We start from the raw sequence: 21,887 nt of genomic DNA on the forward strand, positions 1-21,887 counted from the left end.
GGCTCTTGCTGAGGCTGTTCGATTCAGAGGAGGAGAGAAACCAACCTTTCTTGGGTGTTTTTAGGGGAAAGTATATGCCTTGCCATTGGCGTGGCATGCCCCTCCCCCTTCCCTATTTATTTCATTTAAAAAGAAATGTGTGTGCAGAGCACCATGTTAGGGGGAAAATAAGAGATCCAGAGTGGTAGAGGTTTCTCTCTCTCTCTCTCTCTCTCTCTCTCTCTCTCTCTCTCTCTCTCTCTCTCTCTCTCTCTCTTTCTCTCTCTCTTGAAAAGCCAATTGGGGTGTTTGCTGACGGTTGTTGAGATATTTCTTTAGAGTCAACTCCAGTGTGGTCTGCCCAGCTGAGTTTTGGCAAACTACTGATGGAAATGTTGAGCTTTGTTTGTTAATGTTTGGGTATCCTCGGATTGAAAAGGTTTATCCTGTTTTTAGGCTTCTGTTTTTGTTAACGTGATCATTCAAGATCCCTTTGGGCCTTGCTTTACGTTTTCTGCGTGGGGAGGATCCACCCCTCCACCTTCGCCCATATTACAATGTCAGCTTCCCCAGTGGGAGCTCCTTTAATTCCGAATCCAGCCTTCCTTTGCTCCTCTCCTCCCGATTCTCCCTTTCTATCCATCTTCCTTGATTTTTACTTTCATTTTCTCTATTTTCCTCCTTTTTTTTTTTTTTTGTAAGATGCAGGATGTGGGATATTGGTTGCTAGGAGACAAGCCAGGCTCCCAGGGAGATTGTCGTTTCCTTGACAACCAGACTAGGGCAGCCACAGATGAACAAGCCTCCTATCAGCTGTGGGAGGGAAAGGGGGGCTTTTGAGCTCTGCAAAGAGTGTGTGTAGGGGTGCGGGGGTGGGAATGGGAGCCCTTGAGGTTTGTGGGTAATCCGAGCACACCTTCGGATCTGTCCTGGACAGAGTACAGAGAACCGGGAAAGCAGTTGTGCAGAAGACTGTGAAGAGGGGAGTGGTGGTTTGGGGACAAGAGTTGGGGGAGGAAGTACCGGTGACTTTGGGATTGTCAAGGAGTGGAGTGAATTGGAGGTTGTGGTACCCAGGGCAGGGCAGAGGATGGTCAGGAGTCTCTGAAGGAATGGGACTGAGGCAACTGTGAATGAAAGTCTTGAGTCACCGAAGAAAAGAGTTGCCAAAGGGGAGAGGGCAGTGGTACCATCATGAGTGCTTGTACCTTTGTGCATCAGCAGCAATCCAGAAAGTAGTAATAGTCTAGAGAAGAAATTATATTACTATTGGCATGCTGTCCCCAGGACAGGATCCTCATTTAAGATAAGCCCGATTAGACAAAAAGTTCTGCTGGCTTAATTGGGCCAGCCTGTATCTTAAAGAGAGATATAATTACACATACGGATATGCAATCTAGCATTATATAATACCGTATTACATAAGAAGACAAATGCCTCCTTTCACCCAGGCTCTCTTGGCATGAATTTACCAAAACTCAAAAAATTTCTCCCAGCACCCTCGTACCCATTTTCTGGAGGCAGAGACTGATGTCCACAAAAGGTGAAGAGATTTGCCTCTTTCTAGATAGGACAATGAAGCTTGCTATTGTTGCAACAGGGATGATGACCAAAAAAAAAAAAAGAGGGGGGGTGGAGTTGGTGAATGTGTGGAGGGGCAGCTGGAAGGGGGAATGGGCTGGAGTGTTCAGGTTAAGTGGCAGTTTAGGCAGGCCGCTTCCTAAACTCATGGCTAGTGTTTACCACTCTCCTACTTGTTGGCTCTCTGTCCCCTCCTGAACTCTGGAAGCAAAATCACAAGGTGTGTGTGAGCGCTATGTCACCAAGCAGCTGAACTTGGACGTGTGACCCTGGACTTAAGAACCCAGGCCCCGCCTCTGTGCCTCCTTCTCCCGTTTGCTTTCAGGCCTACAAGCTAGAGAATCAAAACCACACAAGGAAGTTCTGTTACCCTCTAGGTTTCTGTCTTCATTCATAGGCGAGATTCTGCTTTTCTTTTCTTTTTTGTTATCCATCCCATAAGGCAAAAACCACACCCATTTGGCTCTTCCTGGTGCCCACCCATCCCTCAGCTGTCTAACTTGGGACTAGGAGCTGTCGAGGAGGATTTTATGTCCTCAGTTTAGAAGAGAGGAGAGGTAGCAGAAAGCGGAAGGCTATAACAGTTGCCTGGCAGACAGGACCAGGAGGGAGCAGGAATAATGCAGAGAGTTGCCATAGAGACCGGGTCAGAGCTGGGTGGAGACCCCTTGGAGTGGAAGGGTCCAGATCCTGTAAAATTCCAGGGAGGAGGAGGAGTCTGTCTCATTGAGAAGTCCTTGCTGCACTTTTTGCTTAGGTTGCTGAGCTGCATCCACTTGCACAGATCCCAGTGGCCACTTTACTTGAGGATTTCGGTTCTGCATTCCTGCATGTTAGCATCTAGTTACAGCCTGCCAGGGACAGTGCTCCTCTGCTGCTGCTGGTGGCTTGGCTCTGGTCTTGATGGCTCAGCAGTAAAGTGCCTGGGCAGCCTCCAGAACTCTCCTGGGGTCAGTCTTCCTGTACCTGGGAAGGCTTGCTCCAGGTGGTTCTAGCCCTGAGACGTCTTGCTGTATACAGGGAAGGAGCAGGGGCAAACTGCTAGCCCTAAGCACCTCTACCCTGCGCGTACTCCCTTCCCATCCTCTAGAAGGGTACACGCCAAGGGAGAGACTGCCCTCAAAGTCTCCTCAAACTGAGGGCCTCAGTTTTTTATTTTTTATTTTTTGGTTTTTCGAGACAGGGTTTCTCTGTAGCTTTGGAGCCTGTCCTGGAACTAGCTCTTGTAGACCAGGCTGGCCTCGAACTCACAGAGATCCGCCTGCCTCTGCCTCCCGAGTGCTGGGATTAAAGGCGTGCGCCACCGCCGTCCCCAGAAGTGCTTTCTATCTATTCATCTGCTCAATTACTCTCCGGGATGGACAACACTACTTCTCTGCCTATCACCAAGGGAAACTGAGGCAGAAGTTTAGGCTAAGCTTCACCCTCAACTTCCTCCAGCACCCAGTTCCCCACCTAGACAGTTTGTCTACTCAGAGACCCGGAGGAATGAGGATCTTCCCGTCTAAGCCTCTTCCTCTGTAGGAGGTTCGAAGGAGGTAGAACTTACTCTGGGGAGCTGCATGTGGCCTGTGGCCGGTAGCCCAGATAAGGGATGGGAAGGTCCAGGGACCATAGAGTGTATTGTTCCAGGCTAGGACTCCCTCCATCCCTATCTCAAAGTAGGTCTGCAGCCGAGGAGACACATGGGCAATGAGAGAGAACCAGCTTAAGGTGTGTGTGGGGGGGGTGCTTGTAGATTCAGCAGGTACATAGAAGGCCCTCTACTTAGAGGCGCTGCCAGAGAAACCGCTCTTAGCCCATAAAAGAGGATAGGGCAGGAGGATGGAAGTGAGCAGTCTGGGTCTTGGAAATTTACCATATGAGAGGGCCAGGGGAAAACAGGGAAAGCTGGGAGAGCCGCTGCCCAGCCCTGACATGTCCATTAAATTTTAAAGTGACTCTGCATTGGAGCATGCTGGGAAGGGGTGGGGACCTGGCCCCATGTCTGCTTCTCTCAGCTGTTTGTTCTGCTGCTGCTACAGCCCCAGGGAAGAGGAGGAGGGAAGAGGATGGGTGAGCTACCAGGCAGATTCCCTCTCTCTGGAGGAGTGGGCTGGGGCCAGGTGCAAGGCAGTTTCTGCCTTGAGATCTCTCACAGACTGTTCATCCAGAAAGCCAGCTGCAGGATGGTGGGGGACCATCTGACGGTGCTGAACTACTCAGCTTGAATGAGCGCCTGTCTCCTAGGGCCCTGCAAAGCTACTTCCCTGAATGCTGCCCACTCCTCTCTCTTCACATCGGTACTAATGTTTGACAAGGCCACAGAGCCAGCGGAGGAGGGCTGCTTGTGTTGACCCTGGTCCTCAGGGGTATAATATGTCAAACTGTCTTGATTCTTCCTTTCCTGCCCCCTCAGGTCCCAATTAATGGATTCTGACATGGATTATGAAAGGCCAAACGTAGAGACCATCAAGTGCGTGGTGGTGGGGGACAACGCCGTGGGCAAGACCAGGCTCATCTGTGCCCGGGCCTGCAATGCCACCCTCACCCAGTACCAGCTTCTTGCCACCCATGTGCCCACAGTGTGGGCCATTGACCAGTATCGAGTATGTCAGGAGGTAAGACTACAAAGGCCTTTGGTTGGGGGTCCATTCTATGTATTTTGAACTGTAGGTGGGTGTCTCTAGAGCTCATGAGAGGCCCCAAGGGGTGGGGCAGAGGTGGATGAAGTAGAAGAAGCCCCTGGAGGGAGATGTGAAGGAAGTCCACCCCCAAGGAGGTATCTTTGATCATTTGTGTTTTCAGTGGTGTCCTGGTTAAGGCTTCTATTACTGTGATGAAACACCGTGACTAAAAGCAAGTGGGGGAGGAAAGGGTTTATTTAGCTTACACTCCCATCACTGAAGGAAGTCAGGACACGAACTCAAGCAGGGTAGGGACCTGGAGGTAGGAACTGATGCAGAGACCACAGAGGGTTGCTGCTTACTGGCTTGTTCCTCAACCTGCTTTCTTATAGAACCCAGGATCACCTGCCCGGGGATGGGCCTTCCCCCATAAGTCACTAATCCAAGTGATTGATGGGCTGGGCCTTCCCCCATCAATCACTAATTAAGAAAATGCCCTCCTGCGGCAAGATCTTATGGAAGGATTTTCTCAATTGATTGAGGTTCCCTCCTTTCAAAAGACTAGCTAGTGTCAAGTTGACATAAAACTAGCCAGCACAGTTGGGTAAGCCGGTGGTTAGGTTTCTAGCTTTGGCTGTGAACCATGTCCTGTGCAATCACAGCCCCAAGTGATAACATTTCCTTCTCCAACAATAAATGTACTCTCTTGAGGTCTCACCTGCTTCTGCTCGTATGGAGACTACCCTCCTGATTCTCTCCAGAGATTTCATGTGGACAGCAGGTTATGCAAGGCACACGTGCCAGCACTGTCCTCCCCATCAGGGTTGAGCTGACTTCTGCCCCAAGAACCATTGTCCTGTCTCCCTCATGCCCAGGTGCTAGAACGCTCCCGGGATGTGGTAGATGATGTCAGCGTCTCCCTGCGCCTCTGGGACACCTTTGGAGACCACCACAAAGACCGGCGATTTGCTTATGGAAGGTAGGGAGCCATACAGGAGAGTTTTCACTCTCTTCTGAGGAACTTAGTAACTCGATGCAGTAGAAACTGTGAGAAAGGACTGGAGGGGATATGGCCATGGGCATTCCCCGAGCCTGCAGGCATCCTGTGCTCGGATGCCTGGTTTGAGGCCCAACTCTGCAACCTACTGGCTCTGAGCAGTTCCGGGACAACTTTTCTCACTGTGAGATGGTGATCATTTCTTTCTTCCTTTTTGTTTTCTTTCAATGCTGGACATTGAACCTAGAGCCTTACGCATCATAAGCAAGTGCTCTACCACTGAGCTATGTCTGTCTCTAGCCCTTCGTAAAGCAAAACAAACAAGCAGAGAACTTTATTTTGAGACAAGGTCTTCCTCGGTTGCCCAGATTGGCCTGGAACTAACTGTTGTCCAGGCAGCCTTGAACTGGAAGTTTTCTGCCTCAGCCTCCCAAATATTTGGCCTGTACCACCAGGCCTGGAAAAATAGTAATTTGTGTATGTGTGTATACAGATATATATGGGCATATACATATTCATGTGTGTGCAAATTGGCAGGGAGAGAGCCTTGCACCCGTGTAACTGTGGAGGCTAGAGGACATCAGAATGTCTTCTTCCACCTTAGTTTTCTAGAGACAGGCCCCCTACCCCCACCCCAGACAGGGTTTCTCTGTATAACGGCCTTGACTGTCCTGGAACTTGTTTTGTAGACCAGACCAGCCTTAAACTCACAGCGAAAACCTGCCTCTGCCTTCCAAGTATCTGGGATTAAAGGCATAGGCCACCCTGCCCTGCAAGACAGGGCTTTTTACTGAATCCAGAGCACACAGTTTTGGCCAGTTTTGCTGGCTAGAGAGCCCCAGGGATGCCTCCCCCCCACATCTCTATACTGGAGATGCTTACAGTTATGCTTAATGTTTTTATGTGAATGTCTGAGTACTTGGGGATCTGAACGTAAGCCCTCATGCTTGCATAGAAATCATTTTACCCACTTAGCCATATCCCCAGACCCCAGATGATAATTTTTAACTCACAAGATAGCTATGAGGCCAAATGAATTTTTGTGCTTTAAGATGCCTACATGCATTATAGTCATGATTATTTATATTGTGTGGAAGATGGCGTAAGTAGGTTCATAAAACCGGGGTAGGCTGAGGTGGGACAGGAGCAAACAGTCCTGTGTTCCTCTTTTCACGGGCATTATGACCCCCTGCCAACTTTCTCTGCCTGTAACTTTTCTCTCCCTCCCCCCAGATCTGACGTGGTGGTTCTGTGTTTCTCCATTGCCAACCCCAATTCCCTCCACCATGTCAAGACCATGTGGTACCCAGAAATCAAGCATTTCTGCCCCCGAGCTCCTGTCATTCTGGTGGGCTGCCAGCTGGACCTTCGCTATGCTGATCTGGAAGCCGTTAACCGGGCCAGGAGACCCTTGGCTAGGTAGGGGTTCTGGTGCTCAGGGAGAGGGAAGGGGCACGGGGGCAGAGCATTGCTGTGGCTCCCGGCTAAGCCCTGAAGTAGTCCCACTGCCCTTACATCTCCTTCCATTTGAGTCAATAACAAGCATGCTTCATTCATTCATTCATTTATTCATTCATTCATTCATTCACTCATTCATCCTTCTCTGTCATGTATTCTACCGTGGGAGCAGGCCTGTACTATATCCCATGATGAAAGAGACATCTAGGAGAAGACATGTGTGAGAATATTTATATGAAAGGGCCATATAATTTCGTGATGCTAATATAGTTGGCTCTTCCTATCATGGGTTCCTCATCTGTGGGCCCAGCCAGTGTGAGTGGGGACATTCAGACTCCTCTCGCCCTGTCATTATTCCCTAACTAAAACGTGATAGCAACTGTGGCAGTGGTTCTCGACCTTCCTATTGCTGCGACCCCTTAATTCAGTTCTCCACATAATGGTGACCCCCCCCACCATAAAATTATTTTTGTTACTACTTCGTAACTGTAATTTTTCTACTGTTATGAATCACTGTGTAAATATCTGTGTTTCTGATGATCTTAAGAGATTCCCCATGAAAGGGTCATTCGCTGCCCCCATGGGTTGCATGCCACAGGTTGAGAAACCCTGAGCCATAGCTAGCATTTATATTTCATAAGCAATCTAGAAGATGTTTAAAGAATAGCAGGGATACACACAGGTTTTATAACTACAATGGCATTTTATATGAGGGACTTGAGTTTCCACAGATTTGCAATCTGAAGCGGATCTTGCAACTGGGGGGGTCCCCTTCAGATACCAAGGGACTTCTGGGAGTAGAGTAAAGGGTGGATGCCTCCAGCCTGGGAAACTATGGCCAGGCTCCCTCCACCACCAACACAGTTTGTTTTCCCTTCTCCCACACCCCAGGCCCATCAAGCCCAATGAGATCCTCCCCCCAGAGAAGGGTCGGGAAGTGGCCAAGGAGCTGGGGATCCCTTACTACGAGACCAGCGTGGTGGCCCAGTTTGGTATCAAGGACGTCTTTGACAATGCCATCCGGGCCGCACTCATCTCCCGCCGCCACCTGCAGTTCTGGAAATCTCACCTGCGCAATGTGCAGCGGCCTCTACTGCAAGCACCCTTCCTGCCCCCCAAGCCACCGCCCCCCATCATCGTGGTGCCCGACCCCCCCCTCCAGCAGCGAGGAGTGCCCCGCCCACCTCCTGGAAGACCCGCTCTGTGCGGACGTCATCCTGGTGCTGCAGGAGCGCGTGCGCATCTTTGCCCACAAGATCTACCTCTCCACCTCCTCCTCCAAATTCTATGACTTGTTCCTCATGGACCTGAGCGAGGGGGAGTTGGGGGGCCCCTCAGGGCCAGGGGGCCCCCGCCCAGAGGACCACCGGAGCCACCCTGAGCAACACCACCATCATCACCATCACCACCATGGGCGGGACTTCCTGCTTCGGGCAGCCAGCTTTGATGTGTGCGAGAGTGTGGACGAGGCTGGAGGCTCTGGTCCTGCTGGCCTCCGGGCTTCAACCAGTGATGGGATCTTAAGGGGTAATGGAACAGGGTACCTGCCTGGCAGAGGGCGTGTGCTTTCTTCCTGGAGCCGAGCTTTTGTGAGTATCCAGGAAGAGATGGCGGAGGATCCTCTGACCTTCAAATCCCGGCTGATGGTGGTGGTGAAGATGGATAGCTCTATTCAGCCGGGACCCTTCCGGGCTGTTCTCAAGTACCTGTACACAGGGGAGTTGGGTGAGAATGAGCGAGACCTCATGCACATTGCCCACATTGCTGAGCTGCTAGAGGTCTTTGATCTACGTATGATGGTAGCCAACATTCTCAACAACGAGGCCTTCATGAATCAGGAGATCACCAAGGCCTTCCATGTCCGCCGGACCAACCGGGTTAAGGAGTGCTTGGCAAAGGGCACCTTCTCAGGTACGGTACATGTTTAGAAGACAAGGGGTTCTCTGTAGGAAACTTTCTGAGGGGCCTAGGTTATCCCCTTAGTATTAGGAGTTGGCTTCAGCTCCCAGTGCCCTGGAAATACGGTTGTCCTCCTGCACAAGCCAATAGCTTGATTGTCTGGGACTCCTATCACGTGACTCCAGAAGTCAGGTGGGTAGTCAGAACCCAGTGATTGACCTTGGGGTTGATTCTTCAGCATTCCGCCAGTGCCCTGTGTCCTCATGTGACGCCTCTTCTCCTCCCGGACAGATGTGACCTTCATCCTGGATGATGGGACCATCAGCGCCCATAAACCCCTACTGATCTCCAGCTGTGACTGGATGGCTGCCATGTTTGGGGGGCCATTTGTGGAGAGTTCTACCAGGGAGGTGAGGCTGGAGATGGGAAGGGAGAGGAGGGGAGAGGCGTTTGCATCTTTGAATTTGACACAGCATCAGTTTATGGCACTTGCCTCAGCTTTGGTCAAGCTCTAACCACAGTGACGGACTCAAAACAAGTTATGAGATGCTTCGGATAGCTAAGTGTTTTTCAATATTGCAGGAGAGGGAATTACAAGATTTTAGTCGTTTGGAAAACTCTTCCATATATATTTTATTTACCCTGACGTACATACAGCAAGCTGAACCCATTATGTGCAGGAAAGGGATGCCCTGAGAAGTTATGCAACTTGCACAATGTTATGCAGCTAGAAGAAAGAGGGTAGGTCTAGAACTCAGGATTCACCAGTCCTTGGTTCCTTGGTTATACTTTGTTGCTTCCCTGAGACACACAGAAGCGCTCGAAAAGCCTGTGTTCCAAGCTGAAGCCAGCAGTGTCTACAAGGAAAGGCTTTATTTTTTATTGAGCTATGGGGAAACCAACAGATCAGGAGATAATGCCATTGAAAAGGGGTTTGATATAGATTCCCAAGGAGGGGGACTACACCCTGTGGGGCCCCACAGGGAAGATTAGGAGTCAGCCAGGATGTGGAGGTGGCGGTCTCCTGGTTGTCTGATACCAGGCTCTGGGGTGATTACAGCAGGAAATGGTAGACTGGGGTGTGAGTGTGGCAGAGGGGGCCCCACTTGCAGGTAGCTCCTTTGCTAGCTAGCTCTAGGAACTGGCTGACCAGGCTGCAAAGGACCAGCCAGGCTCTAGATGCCAGAGCATCAATACAGAATATAAAAGTGCATAATGAATACGGACGCCTTGCTCTCTGAACAGTGCCCAACCTCAGCTGACCCATCCTCCTCCTCATTTGCTACCCTCTCAAGTACCAGTTCAACCTATGGCTGGAAGGGGTTTGTTGATGAACCCTTAGAAATGTTCTTCTGCGTTTGTTCCCTCTTTTTCATCCTCCCAGACAAGCAGAGCAACCCTTGGTTTCCCTTTATCTCTGTCTGCTGGACTATCATTTGCCCATCACTCTCTCTTATAGTTCACAGGATTCTGCTTTGTACAGAGTATAAAATTCAAAGTATCCCCATTCAGTTTTCCCAGCTGGTCTGTAATTTCTGTGGAGAGCAGGGACTTCTGCCAGGTACCCCTGCCACCCCCACCATGGTTCCCATCCCTTAGACCATGCTCACCAGATCCTTGACTGAAAAACTGAATTAAGAACAATTAGTGATCACGCTGGGTGAATTGGAATATGAGCTCCATAAGGTTTCTTGAAAGGAAGTGAATAAGGAAAAAGAGCAGATGGGTTCACAGCTGAATTGGTCTCTGACGTGGGAGCAGCAGTTGGATATATAGGATATGGGGCCAGGATTCTTTGAAGCCCCAGGGGCCCGTGTGCCCTGGGCATTTCCCAGCACCATAGACACATTTTAAAGCTCCACCTGATTCCCAGCAAGTCCAGAGAGACGCGCATCTGATGAGAAAGCAGTTTTTGTTTCCCTGCTGCTCTGATGAGATCCCAGAGGCCCCAAGCAGCAGCGCTGAGCAGACTGCTGGTTCCCTTTGCTCATTCCGTAGCCCACTTTAGCGGTTCCCTGCAGGCGCCAGGGGCTTGGGGGAGTAGCTGACCCAAATGGCCCCTTCAAGCGTCCTCCGTCCCAGAGTGCCTTCAGAGATGCCAAGAATCTAGGTCCCTTTAGAAAATGCCAGAGCCCCGCTCATTAATGCTGTCAGGTCACCGAGGCTGGGTGCCAAGGTTATGGGAGTTCCCTAAGAGGATTCAGGAACAACCCAAGAAGCTAGTTGGTTGCGGGAGACCAGCCCACCGAGTTAGGTCTTCATCTGCCAGGACTGAGTTATTCTGGGCCTCCCTAGACATCATGGCGCTTGCCTGCTCCTTCCCACCCTAGGTGGTGTTCCCGTACACGAGCAAGAGCTGCATGCGAGCCGTGCTGGAGTACCTCTACACGGGCATGTTCACCTCCAGCCCAGACCTGGATGACATGAAGCTCATCGTCCTAGCCAACCGTCTCTGCCTGCCGCACTTGGTCGCCCTCACAGGTAACTAACTATAGTGTATGGGGACCTCCCTGGGACAAGGCCATGAAGACCCCAGGGAGTGATTATGTATCTTTTGTTACCTCTCACCTCCTGGGGACAAACTGGGATGCCAAGGGGAAAAGTGCTCTTAGAATTCAGTCTACTGGGGGCTGGAGAGATGGCTCAGTGGTTAAGAGCACTGACGGCTCTTCCAGAGGATCCGGGTTCAATTCCCAGTTGCCACACGGCAGCTCACAACCGCTTGTACTTCCAGTTCTAGGGGATATGACACCTTCATATAGATATACATGGAGGCAAAACACAAATGCTTATAAAAAAAAAAGTTCTGTCTGCTGGCCTGTGTAGATTTTTTCTGAGTACATAGATGTGCAATGTGTGTGTGTTGGTGTTGCTGGGATGATGGGTCACCTTAGAGGTCTTGTGACATCACAAAATGGTCTCTGTAGGTGATGACACTTTGACCTTCACTCAGGCAAGATCAAGAAGTCCCAGGGAATAGAACATATTCTCCTGGTCAGCTTCCTGGTCTTTTCTTCTTCCTCTCCTTCTTCTTTGACTCCACCTTTTCTTCCTTCTTCTCTGCAGAAACATAAAGCAAGCATTGACTAAGCTGTTGTTGTTCCTTGTAAGGCTTGTGGAGGCTGCGCCTGGTATTATGGGCTGTAATCAGAGCTAACAGGAGGCAGAGGTAGAAGGAGCCTCAGTTCAGGTTTCACCTGAGCGACAGAAGTTTCATTATTCTGGGCAGTTTAGCAAACCTTGTCTTAAAAAAAGTGGGGTAGCTCAGAGGTGGCATTTCCCTTCTTGTGAAAGGCCCTGGGTTTAGTTCCTAGTAACACACAGACATCTCACACACACACACACACACACACACACGCATACACTGGGGGAGGCAGGGAAGGAAAGAGGAGAGATTATGAGAGCCATAGCTCAGCTTTTAAAACGAGCCAATCCCAGAAGCCCTCAAGGCAGAGGAAGAAGTGGGCAATTGGTAGATGCAGCTGTGGGCAGCTGGGTGCCCTCCGTGGGAAAGATGGAGACCCAGGCAGGCAGGCAGGCCGCTTCTGTTGACGGTTGGGCTGGTGTTTGTGTTGCCGTTGACTTTGATCCTAGTGTTAGCACTGAGGTCAAGACAGGTCAGGAGAGGGCAGAGAGAAGAGCCTTAGAACTTGAGTCAGGATTTAGACAGGGGCTGGTGTCAAAGCTGCTGGAGCCCTGGGCAATTAGTTAAGGTTAAGGGCAGACACCGGGGAGACAGCAGTCCTGTAAAGAGAGGAGAATAAGAGGGGACATGTCAGTTACAGCTAGAAGGCAGAAATCATTGATCGGGACAGATTATTAAAATTCAGGCCTATAGGGGGAGTTCAGTGACCCAAGCTAGGAGCAAGAGAGACTTTAGGGGAGGGAGTTAGAGCCGCATCTCGGGATTATTGTTATAGTGCCCTTTGGTGCCCATGGAAATGATGTGATCTTTCCAGAGGCCATAACATTTCAAATTCTGACATGGAGTAATTCCATTTCCAAAAAGCTGTCTCTAAAGTAATCACCTCAGGGAAAAACTAAACCCATAAAGGTATTTCTAGGAGTTCTTTTCACTGGGGCAGGTATTGGAAGCCAGCCAGAGAAGCACCCCTGGTTAAGCCCACTTAGGTGATTTTCGCATGGCTGCCATTTAAAATATCAAATTGTGCTGCCCTGTGGGAGGCCTTGCAGAAAGTAACAGAAAGCAACATCTAATTACTTTTCCCTAGAAATGATAGGTGAACGTTAGAAACTGTGCAGGAAAGCATGACTGTGCTTAAGGATGGGTGGGAGTGGCTGAGTTTCAGGTACTCGGTGAACGTACAGAAAATGTAATGGCTGTACATTTTCTGAGGCCGTCTCTTCATACTTGAACTTGCATAATATAGCAAAATCCTTTTCTAATCTTTTTTATTTTATTTATTTTTTAAAATATTTATTTATTATGTATACAATATTCTGTCTGTGTATATGCCTGAAGGCCTGAAGAGGGCATCAGACCTCATTACAGATGGTTGTGAGCCACCATGTGGTTGCTGGGAATTGAACTCAGGACCTTTGGAAGAGCAGGCAATGCTCTTAACCTCTGAGCCATCTCTCCAGCCCTCCTTTTCTAATCCTGATGGATGTCGGGAACTTGAGCCTCCCTGGCACACCAGGAATTAGTTCCCACCCTCTCCCTCCATTACAGTTCCTCTCCTGTCCCTCAAGGAAACCACACCGCCCAGCACTCTTAGAGAATTCTCTCAGACTCACTTCCTAACAGTCTATAGTTTTATCATCCAAGCTTGCTTCCTTTAAATGCTATAGCTTAGTTTTATTCGTGTGTGTGTGTTTTCTTTTGAATTTTGTTTAATCAGTGAGTACCTTTCCATTAAAACAAAACAAAACAAAAAACTTCCTAAAGTTATTTGTTGAAAAGCAAACTGTCATAGTTTGCTGTTTGCTCCTGTGATTTAAAAAAAAAATGACTAAAACTAACTTAGGGGAGGAAAGCTTATAAGTTACAGTCCATCACCAAGGGAAGCCAGGGCAGGATCTGAAGTGGAGACCAAGGAGGAATTTACTGGTTTGCTGTCCATGACTTACTCAGCTTGCTTTCTTATACAACCAGGACCACCTGCCTAAGGTTGGTTATGCCCACAGTGGGTTGGGCCCTCCCAGATCAATCAGTAATGGAGAAAATGCCCCAACAGACATGCCCACAGGCCAATCTCATACAGGCAGTTCCTGGATCGAGATTCCCTTATTCTGGAACATTAACTATGTAAAGATGTGTTACATTTGTTTAATTATGTAAAGATGCGTTGCTGCTTCACCTTGCCTGCCCAAGGCACCTGATTGGTCTAGTAAAAAGCTGAATGGCCAATAGATAGGCAATAGAGGGATAGGTGGGGCTGGCAGGCAGAGAGTAGGAGGAATCCAGGCTCAGGGGAAGAAGGAGAAGAGAAGGAGGGAGACAGATGAGGAGATACCTGGGGCGAGCCAGCCGGGCAGTTGCCATCAGTCAGACACTTGAGTAGGATGTACAGAATGAAAGAAAGGTAAAAAAGCCCTGAGGCAAAATGTAGATGAAGAGAAATAGATTAATTTAAGCTATAAGAGCTAGTAGGACAAGTATAAGCTAAGGCCGAGCAGTCCTAACTAATATGAAGTCTCCGTGTCATGATTTGGGAGCTGGTTAGTGACCCAAAAGAAAGCCTGCTGCATTCTCTGTTCCCAAGTTAACTCTAGTTTGTGTCAAGCTGACAGAAAGTAGCCAGTCCACCCCAATGCTGGTCCGTTTTAGTGCATTTCCTTATTTGCTGTGTGTATGTGGTGGTCTGAGGACAACTTTTGGGAGTTGTATCTTTCCTTCATCCTATGTGCTTTGGGGATCAAACTCAAGTGGCCAGATTTGGCAGCAAGTGCCTTTACCTCCTGAGCCACCTCCCCAGCCCTGTTCTGCTCTTTTGGTCTTGTATCTTTCTGTGATCTAGGTTTTTACTGCCTTCCTTCCTTCCTTCCTTCCTTCCTTCCTTCCTTCCTTCCTTCCTTCCTTCCTTCCTTCCATCCTCTGCCGGCTAGACTTGCTTCATACTTTGGTCTTCCTGTCTCCACCTCATGAATGCTGGGATTATAGTTATCACCACCACACCTAGCTTATGTGGTGCTGGGATGGAACCCAGGACTTCATGCGTGGTAGACCAGTTCTCTACCAACTGAGCTATAGCCCCAGTCCCCCAATTCCGAGTTCAGTGGTGTAGGTAGTAGAATTCTCTCCACACCCTATTTCTTGTAAACTTTTCAATTTAGAATCTAGATCCTGGAGCACTTAAAAAAAAATCAACTGCCTGATAGGTTATCTCTCTTCGTCAAGAGGCAAAGATTGCCTGGCTTCCTTTTGTTCTGGTTTTAGCAGCTGTTGAGTATTGCTGCCTAGATCTATCAACTAATTAGGTGCCGCAAAAAGGTTCCACCCCAGCTTAGCCATTCCTTATTATCCGAAGTGAGACACACCCATCGCTTACTGTGGTTACTCAGTAATCCAGTTTCTGTAGGAAAGGCAGCTATTCTTGGTCCTTTCCTTTGATGTAAAAGTTTTGGAGATGTAGCTCTTTCCTCCCACCTTTGAGGGTGATGTGTGGTGTGTGTGTGTGTGTGTGTGTGTGTGTGTGTGTGTGTGTGTGTGTATTTTTAAAGTACTATAGTGAACAAATTTGATAAGTTTCATTTAATTGTATTTATTCTTTTGTTTGTTGTTTTTAAGACAGGGCCTTATAAGGTCCAGGCTGGCCTTGAAGTTGCTGTGTAGCTTAAGCTGGCTTTGAACTCCTGGTCCCCCTGCCTCATCCTCCAGAGTTTCAGGATAGTAGACATGTACCCCCACAACCAACACATTTATTCATTGAAGTTCAAATACTGTACTTTTAATCGGTAGCAGTCTCTTTATGTCTGCTCTGGCGTCCTGGGCTTCCTTGCTGTCTGAAATGAAAAGATATCTCTAGCTCCACCCTGTACCTTTATGCTTCAGACCTGCTATCAGCCATTTCTCCAAAAACACCCTGGCTTCTTTGTGCTGATGAACCCAGGGCCCTGGAGATGCTGGAAGTCCTGGTTTCTTATGGTTGACAATGGAAATGCTCACTGGTCTTGTGACACTTCCTGCTTCCTGGTCTTTCCTGTGGGAGGAGCTGGGGAAAAAGTACTCACCTTTTAAGGATAAAAAATTACCTCATGGTTTTATTCTGATACTTTTAATTAAATTTAGAGTGAAAGGAGTTTACTTCCACCATATAAATGTTTTCATGCAAACTGGAAGATTAATGTACCGTTTGTTAATAAAGTTTAAGTGAATATCAATAAGTAGGTTTAACCCAGCTCTAGATCAGAGTTCTCAGGTTGTTTGCATTTGTGTGTCTAATTGTACTAAGGATTGTGACCCTGTCCTATCAGATTATATGGTGGGACATATGTAGTTTGAAAAGATCTCTTAATAAGCTTAGCATTTTTTTTCATTTGCTCTCCCTACGTCACTGAGGTCTTCCCCGCAATGGAAACAAACTTCAAGCCTCCCTTGGACTTTCTGATCAGTTTGAACCCCTCCCTACAGCAATCCCCTGAGGTGGTAGATTAGCACTGTGGGTCCTTTGCCATGTTTCTTCAGCTGATTGTTGGCTCTGTGTGTGTGTCACAGAGCAGTACACAGTGACCGGGCTGATGGAAGCAACCCAGATGATGGTGGACATCGATGGGGATGTCCTTGTGTTCCTGGAACTGGCACAGGTATCATGGCAGGGAAGAGATTGGTGAGGCTTGCCTCCAGGCGCCCTCTGCCCATAGGCAGAGTATAGGGCTCTGGGGGGTGATGGCTGGGATGGCGAACAGCCTTGGCTCGCTAGCTGGGTGGGGTTTATGCCATCTGATATACTAGGAATCACTAGAGAACTTTTGGATATCTGCAATGAAAGCTGGCCAAGAGATGGAGGGACTGAGACCATAGGTCATCAGAAGGGACCCCAGAATAGGACTGGGGTCATCTAGGGAGTACTGAGGATTCCTCTCTGAAGTTAACTGCTTGCCTCCTTATTGCCAAACAAAGGAGTCACAGTGCCAGGAATTGGGTCCTTGAGTGTGCCTGGTGCCAGGTTTCCGAAACTTGGTTGCACACTTCTTAGTGCTGACTGTTCTGTCTGCAGATGGGAGGAGAAGGGGCCCCGGTGGGGTGAGAGCTGAGAAGGACAGATGCCAGAGGAAGGGCATGTGGGACACGAATATCAGTAGCACGGTGCTGGAGGCAATTGTGGTGTTGGTACAAGGTCCAGGAGCCCACATCAAGCACTGCCTTCCTCGGTTCTGGGTTAACTCGCTTAGAGGGTGAGCCCTTTATGACTGCAGAGCATCTGCGGGCTCTGCCCACTACTGCTGCTTCATGGGCCTGGGGCCTCTATGCAGAGTCCCTGCACCAATAGGGATGCTTTTCTGTACCATCTTCAGTTCCACTGTGCGTATCAGTTGGCCGACTGGTGTCTCCACCACATCTGCACCAACTACAACAACGTGTGCCGCAAGTTCCCCCGAGACATGAAGGCTATGTCCCCGGGTGAGTCTCTGTGTCAGCCCCTGCAGCTTCTGCAGCAGGAGCTAACCTGGATCGTGGGCACGGGTGGGCTTGGTACTGAGCTGGGGCTACCTCCTAACTCAGCGCCGCTTGCATTGTACTATAGAAAACCAGGAGTACTTCGAGAAGCACCGGTGGCCGCCAGTCTGGTACCTGAAAGAAGAGGACCACTATCAGCGCGCGCGGAAGGAACGTGAGAAAGAGGACTACTTACACCTGCGGAGGCAGCCCAAGCGGCGGTGGCTGTTCTGGAACAGTCCCTCATCACCGTCCTCCTCAGCAGCGGGCTCGGCGTCCCCGTCCTCCTCCTCCTCGGCCGTGGTCTGAGATGCTGCCACCCTCTTCTGATCCTGTTGCTGTTGTCCTCATTAGCCCTTGTCCTTCTGCTCTTCTTTATCATCCTCTCCACCCGACGACAGGGCACGAAGGAACTCACCTAACCAGGGCCCTACGGGCAGAGCCGTTCTCACCAGCCAATGTGGCTCAGGCCAAGAGGAGCCCGGCCCTGCAGATCAGAACAGGGTCCATCTCCAATTCCATGCAGAGCAGGAAGACATCTGCCCCGAGGTGGGGAGCAGGGCGGAGCTCAGAGCTCTGGTGTTTTCTCTCTGGACTTGACAATAGAGCCAATGGAGGAAAACTTCCCTGGACGTGGGCTTGTCTGTATTGGTCTCTGCTTTGGCCGGGGAGGCAGCTTCCTCCCAATGTTTGTTTTTTTTTTTGTTGTTGTTTTTTTTGTTTTTTTTTTTTTCCAACAGACTTGAGGGTTACAAGTGTTCCGTGAGCATTAAATCCTGCTTGAGAAGTCAGGGTAGGAAAGAAGTCTGCAGAGCCCATGTCATGAGTTATGGCTGCTGGGGGCGGAGGAGAATGGTGTAAAGTGCATCCTACTAGCATCTTTTAGGGGCTACAGGCGATGCACATCTAGCGGCAGGCGGCAGCGTTGATTTAGGGTTCAGGTTTGAGGGCGGTACCTCTTAGTCCTATGAGAGTCCTCTACCTCGCCCCTCCTGCACGCCTCACATTTTGAACTTTGAACGTGAAAGGAGGAGAAGGAGGAAGGGTGGACGCTGTGCTCAGCAATCCCATGCTCCTTTAGGCCTCTGGGTAGCGCTGCTTTTTTATGGGGCGGGGCAAAAGCAGCCCTACAAATGACAACCAAACTCAAAAGGAAATCACCACCAAGACCACTCTATCCTTTGTATCCCCCCACCACCCTGCCCCGCCCCAAAGAATGAAGTTCCAAAAAGAGACCCTGTAGGTATACATTTTCCTAAAGCTGAACGGAGGCCTCTACAATAATGTGGATACGAAGGGCCAGTGGTCCCAGCTACTCCAATGCCTTTCCGGAGAGGACTCGTCCCCTCCATTTCTGAGGATGCTGTTGCCCAAGGCTCGGTGGTTGTGGGGTTGCAGGGAAGGTTTTAGCTTCCAGGCTTAAGTGACTTTGGACATTTTGCATCTTGATGCAGGCTAGCCTTCTCTTCCAAGGGTGACTTCACAGGATAGATAGGGAACTTGTGCTTCCAGGGATGGGATGGGTGCGAGGCAGTCGGCAGGGGTTAAGTGTCAGGAAAGGACACACTGAGAAACAGGCCACACAGCACGACCTGGTGCTGGCTGAGGATAAAGGGAAGGAGAGAACGGGAGAGCTGAGCTGGAAGGAAACGATGTCAGTCCAGGGAGAAATCTGGGTGACTGGAGAGTGTACACGGTGGCTTGAAGTCCCCATGGGACAAACACTGGGCCTCAGTTGACCCTTTCCATTTCCTAATTATAATCCATACTTCAGCACCTTTGACCATATTTTAGACTTGAGGTGGAAGTACAGGGACCTGGATAGGTTGCTTAGGTCTGGGATTAAAGCAAACCCAGAAACAAATGTAACCCTACAATTGAATGGTACTGGAACCTAGCGTTCTGATCTTGCCTTGTCAGAAGGAATAGGCAGTAGTCGGTCTCACCGAGTACTGAGCTCCATCATCTGAACCTGGAACCGCCAAGACAGCAGCTGCCTTGTGGTCAAGGCCTCCAGAATCTCTGGCTGGGGAAGTGTGTTGTGTGCTGCCCTCTGCTGGCTAGTGTGCCCTCCTGCAGCTGAATTCTAAATGACTTCAAGTGCGAAAGGGCATGATGTCAGCCGGGAAAAGCCAGGCAGCCTCTCACCCCTTCCTTTGAGGACAGAGTGAGGGATGCATCTCCTTGGAGCTAAGGAAGAAGTAGAGTCCAGTCCTAAAGAGCAAGGGGAATCGGGTCTCTCAATTGAGCATCACTGGAGAGGAGGATGGACAGGCCAGTGGGAGAAAGGGAGGATTTATGGAGTTAAAGGAAGGCCAACGAAGACCATGCCCCACCCAGGCCAGTTTACCCCTCAGGGACCCACCCCATCCCCCACGTCTGTCAAAGCCAGTGTCAGGTAAGCCCTACCGCCTAGGAGAACCACCCAGGGGGTCTGAATGAGCAGATGAGAGGAGATGCAAACTGCAGCCCCTCAGTCCATGGGTGCTCTGGATTCCAGGGAGACAGAAGCAGGAGACACCTCAGTGTGGGGCAAGCCTGTGACATGAAAGCCCCCCCTCCAGCAGGGGTTAGTGACACAAGCATGCTCCCCTGGACTATGTCACTCAGTATTGTTTTAGAGGATGGAGGCGCAAACAAACAAATCCACACCTTTTTATATAAGGTTTCATATTTAATTTGGTCATGAATTCATAATACATGAGTATTTTGTACCTAATGGCATGCCTCGTTTTGCTTTGTTACCAACACATTGCCAAGGGAGACAAAGAAAGGGCATCGGATGTGAGGGTGGCACACACACACCTACTGTTGGGGCTGGGGCTGATTATAGAGCCCAGCTAGCCCTGATGTACAATGTCAGCACAAGAACACCGATGCGGAGACTACTCAGAAGTGGGGGGTCTCCCTCCTGAAGCCACAGCAACAAGACACTTCAGCATACTTGGGAAGAGCCACCCCAGGCGCTGTCCTGCTGTGTGACTGGAGTCTGTTGGAGAAGGTTTTGCCAGAAGGAGGTGAAGGGGCATGGTCGATCGGTAATTAGAATTAACCAGACCAGCTTAATAGAATAGATTCAGCTTTAAGAAACAGAAGAAAGGGAACTTACAAAACCAGGGTTCCAGCGATACAGGCGCAGGGAACAAAGGAGGAAGAGGCAAGGGCACCTGGATGTTTTATCTGCGTTTTTTGTGGCCCCAGGGGGACACACCCTAAATGGAATGTGATTGGCTGAAGTTCCCCATCAAGGAGGGCTGAAATAATGAGGAACTAAGAAGGGTATTCAGTGGTTTGGATCACTCGCTCTTGCAGAAGACCTGTGTTTGATTCCAAGCACCTACATAGTGGGGTCAAAACCGGCTGTAACTCCAGTTCAAGGTGATCAGATGCCACTGTCTGAACTATGCAGGCACCAGGCACGCATATCATGCACATACATGCATAAAATAAAATAAGTAAAAATAAAAACTCACAATATTAAAATAACAAAACTAGGTGAGGGCCAGGTATGGTGGCATACCCATTTGATCCCAGAACTTGGAAGGCAGCTGTGGGCAGACCTCTGAGCTGAAGGCCATCCTGGCGTACATCGTAAGTTCAAGGTCAGCTAAGGCTACATACAGATTTAGACTCTGTCTCAAAAACAAGTTAGTTTTTAAAAACAGAATAGAAATCCATTCAGGACAAAAATCGGAATGTGCCAGTTCTCCAGAAATCCCTGTCACAGTGTTTTAAAAATAGTGGTTTATAGGTATGGAGATGCACTGATCCTTTTGTAATTCCAGCTCTGAGGAGGCAGTTGGGAGGGAAGGCAGTCTGGGATTCATAGCCAAGACCCAGACTCAAAACCAAAACCCCAAGAACTGACGTTTCAGTGTTTACTATTGTACAATGGTCCTCAAGGGTGGGTTTATGTGCTCCAATGTGCTCCAGGGCTAGATTCACTAGAACTGAGAATTCATAAGTTAGTAGTATCTCACATTCATATGTACCATCCCTGAGGGCATGCAGACACCAGGACACGTCTCTGCCCCCTTCTTCCTTGATCCCAGGAAGGACTCAGAGTCACTAACCTTAAATGCAGACAGCTGATTGGGCACCTCTAGCCTAACCTCTCTCCCATCTCCCCACCCTGGCCGTAGATGGGAAGTCCAAATAAGAACCAACAGTACAGCATTATAAAAGGGCACTCGTGAAATTGGCTTGCATGCCTAGGGCCACAGACTCTTGTAGCTTTTCAGTCCAAGAAATGGGGCCTCAAAACAAGAGGAGTCAAAGATACCCCAAACCGAGGTTGATAGTCCGAGACTCCTTGGAGAGTCACCGAGTCCACGTGGAAAGGTCAAAGAGGCTGGAGAAGGGTGTCCACTGGTGATGGTGGCAGCAGCGGACACACTGTGAAGGACGGAGCTTGCGAACACTGGCCGGCTGCCTTCTCCTCTCTCTTTCATTCCATTCATGCCCCCAGCCTGTTGGATGGTGCTACTCAATCTATGGCAAGCCCTTCCATCTCAGTCGCCGTTCTACAAGCCAACCCTCTCTGGAAATGCCATTACAAACAAACCCAATGTGGGCATTACAATCTCATAGGCACCTCTCAATTTGGATTTCAAAAAATACGTTTATTTAGTGCATGTGTGTGTATGCACGCGCGCGCGTGCGCGTGCATGTGTGCTCAGGTCACATCATGAGCCAGAAGATAACTCATAGGAATCTGTTCTCGCCTTCCATCATGTGGTTTCTGGGA

General features: G+C 49.4%; 1 protein-coding gene across 1 annotated transcript; it reads left to right on the forward strand.

The window, feature by feature from the left end:
• The first annotated feature begins 2,355 nt into the window (after window positions 1-2,355).
• Window positions 2,356-17,772, forward strand: Rhobtb2 (Rho related BTB domain containing 2). The gene is given in 11 exon segments (XM_038310119.1): window positions 2,356-2,392; window positions 3,959-4,160; window positions 5,042-5,145; window positions 6,397-6,582; window positions 7,513-7,771; window positions 7,773-8,532; window positions 8,812-8,930; window positions 10,851-11,001; window positions 16,199-16,287; window positions 16,999-17,104; window positions 17,229-17,772. Coding segments are annotated over 11 exon segments (2,199 nt in total). The 5' UTR covers window positions 2,356-2,390; the 3' UTR covers window positions 17,450-17,772.
• The last annotated feature ends 4,115 nt before the right edge of the window (window positions 17,773-21,887 follow it).

Source organism: Arvicola amphibius, chromosome 13 (genome assembly GCF_903992535.2).
Source record: "Arvicola amphibius chromosome 13, mArvAmp1.2, whole genome shotgun sequence".
Taxonomy (NCBI): domain Eukaryota; kingdom Metazoa; phylum Chordata; class Mammalia; order Rodentia; family Cricetidae; genus Arvicola; species Arvicola amphibius.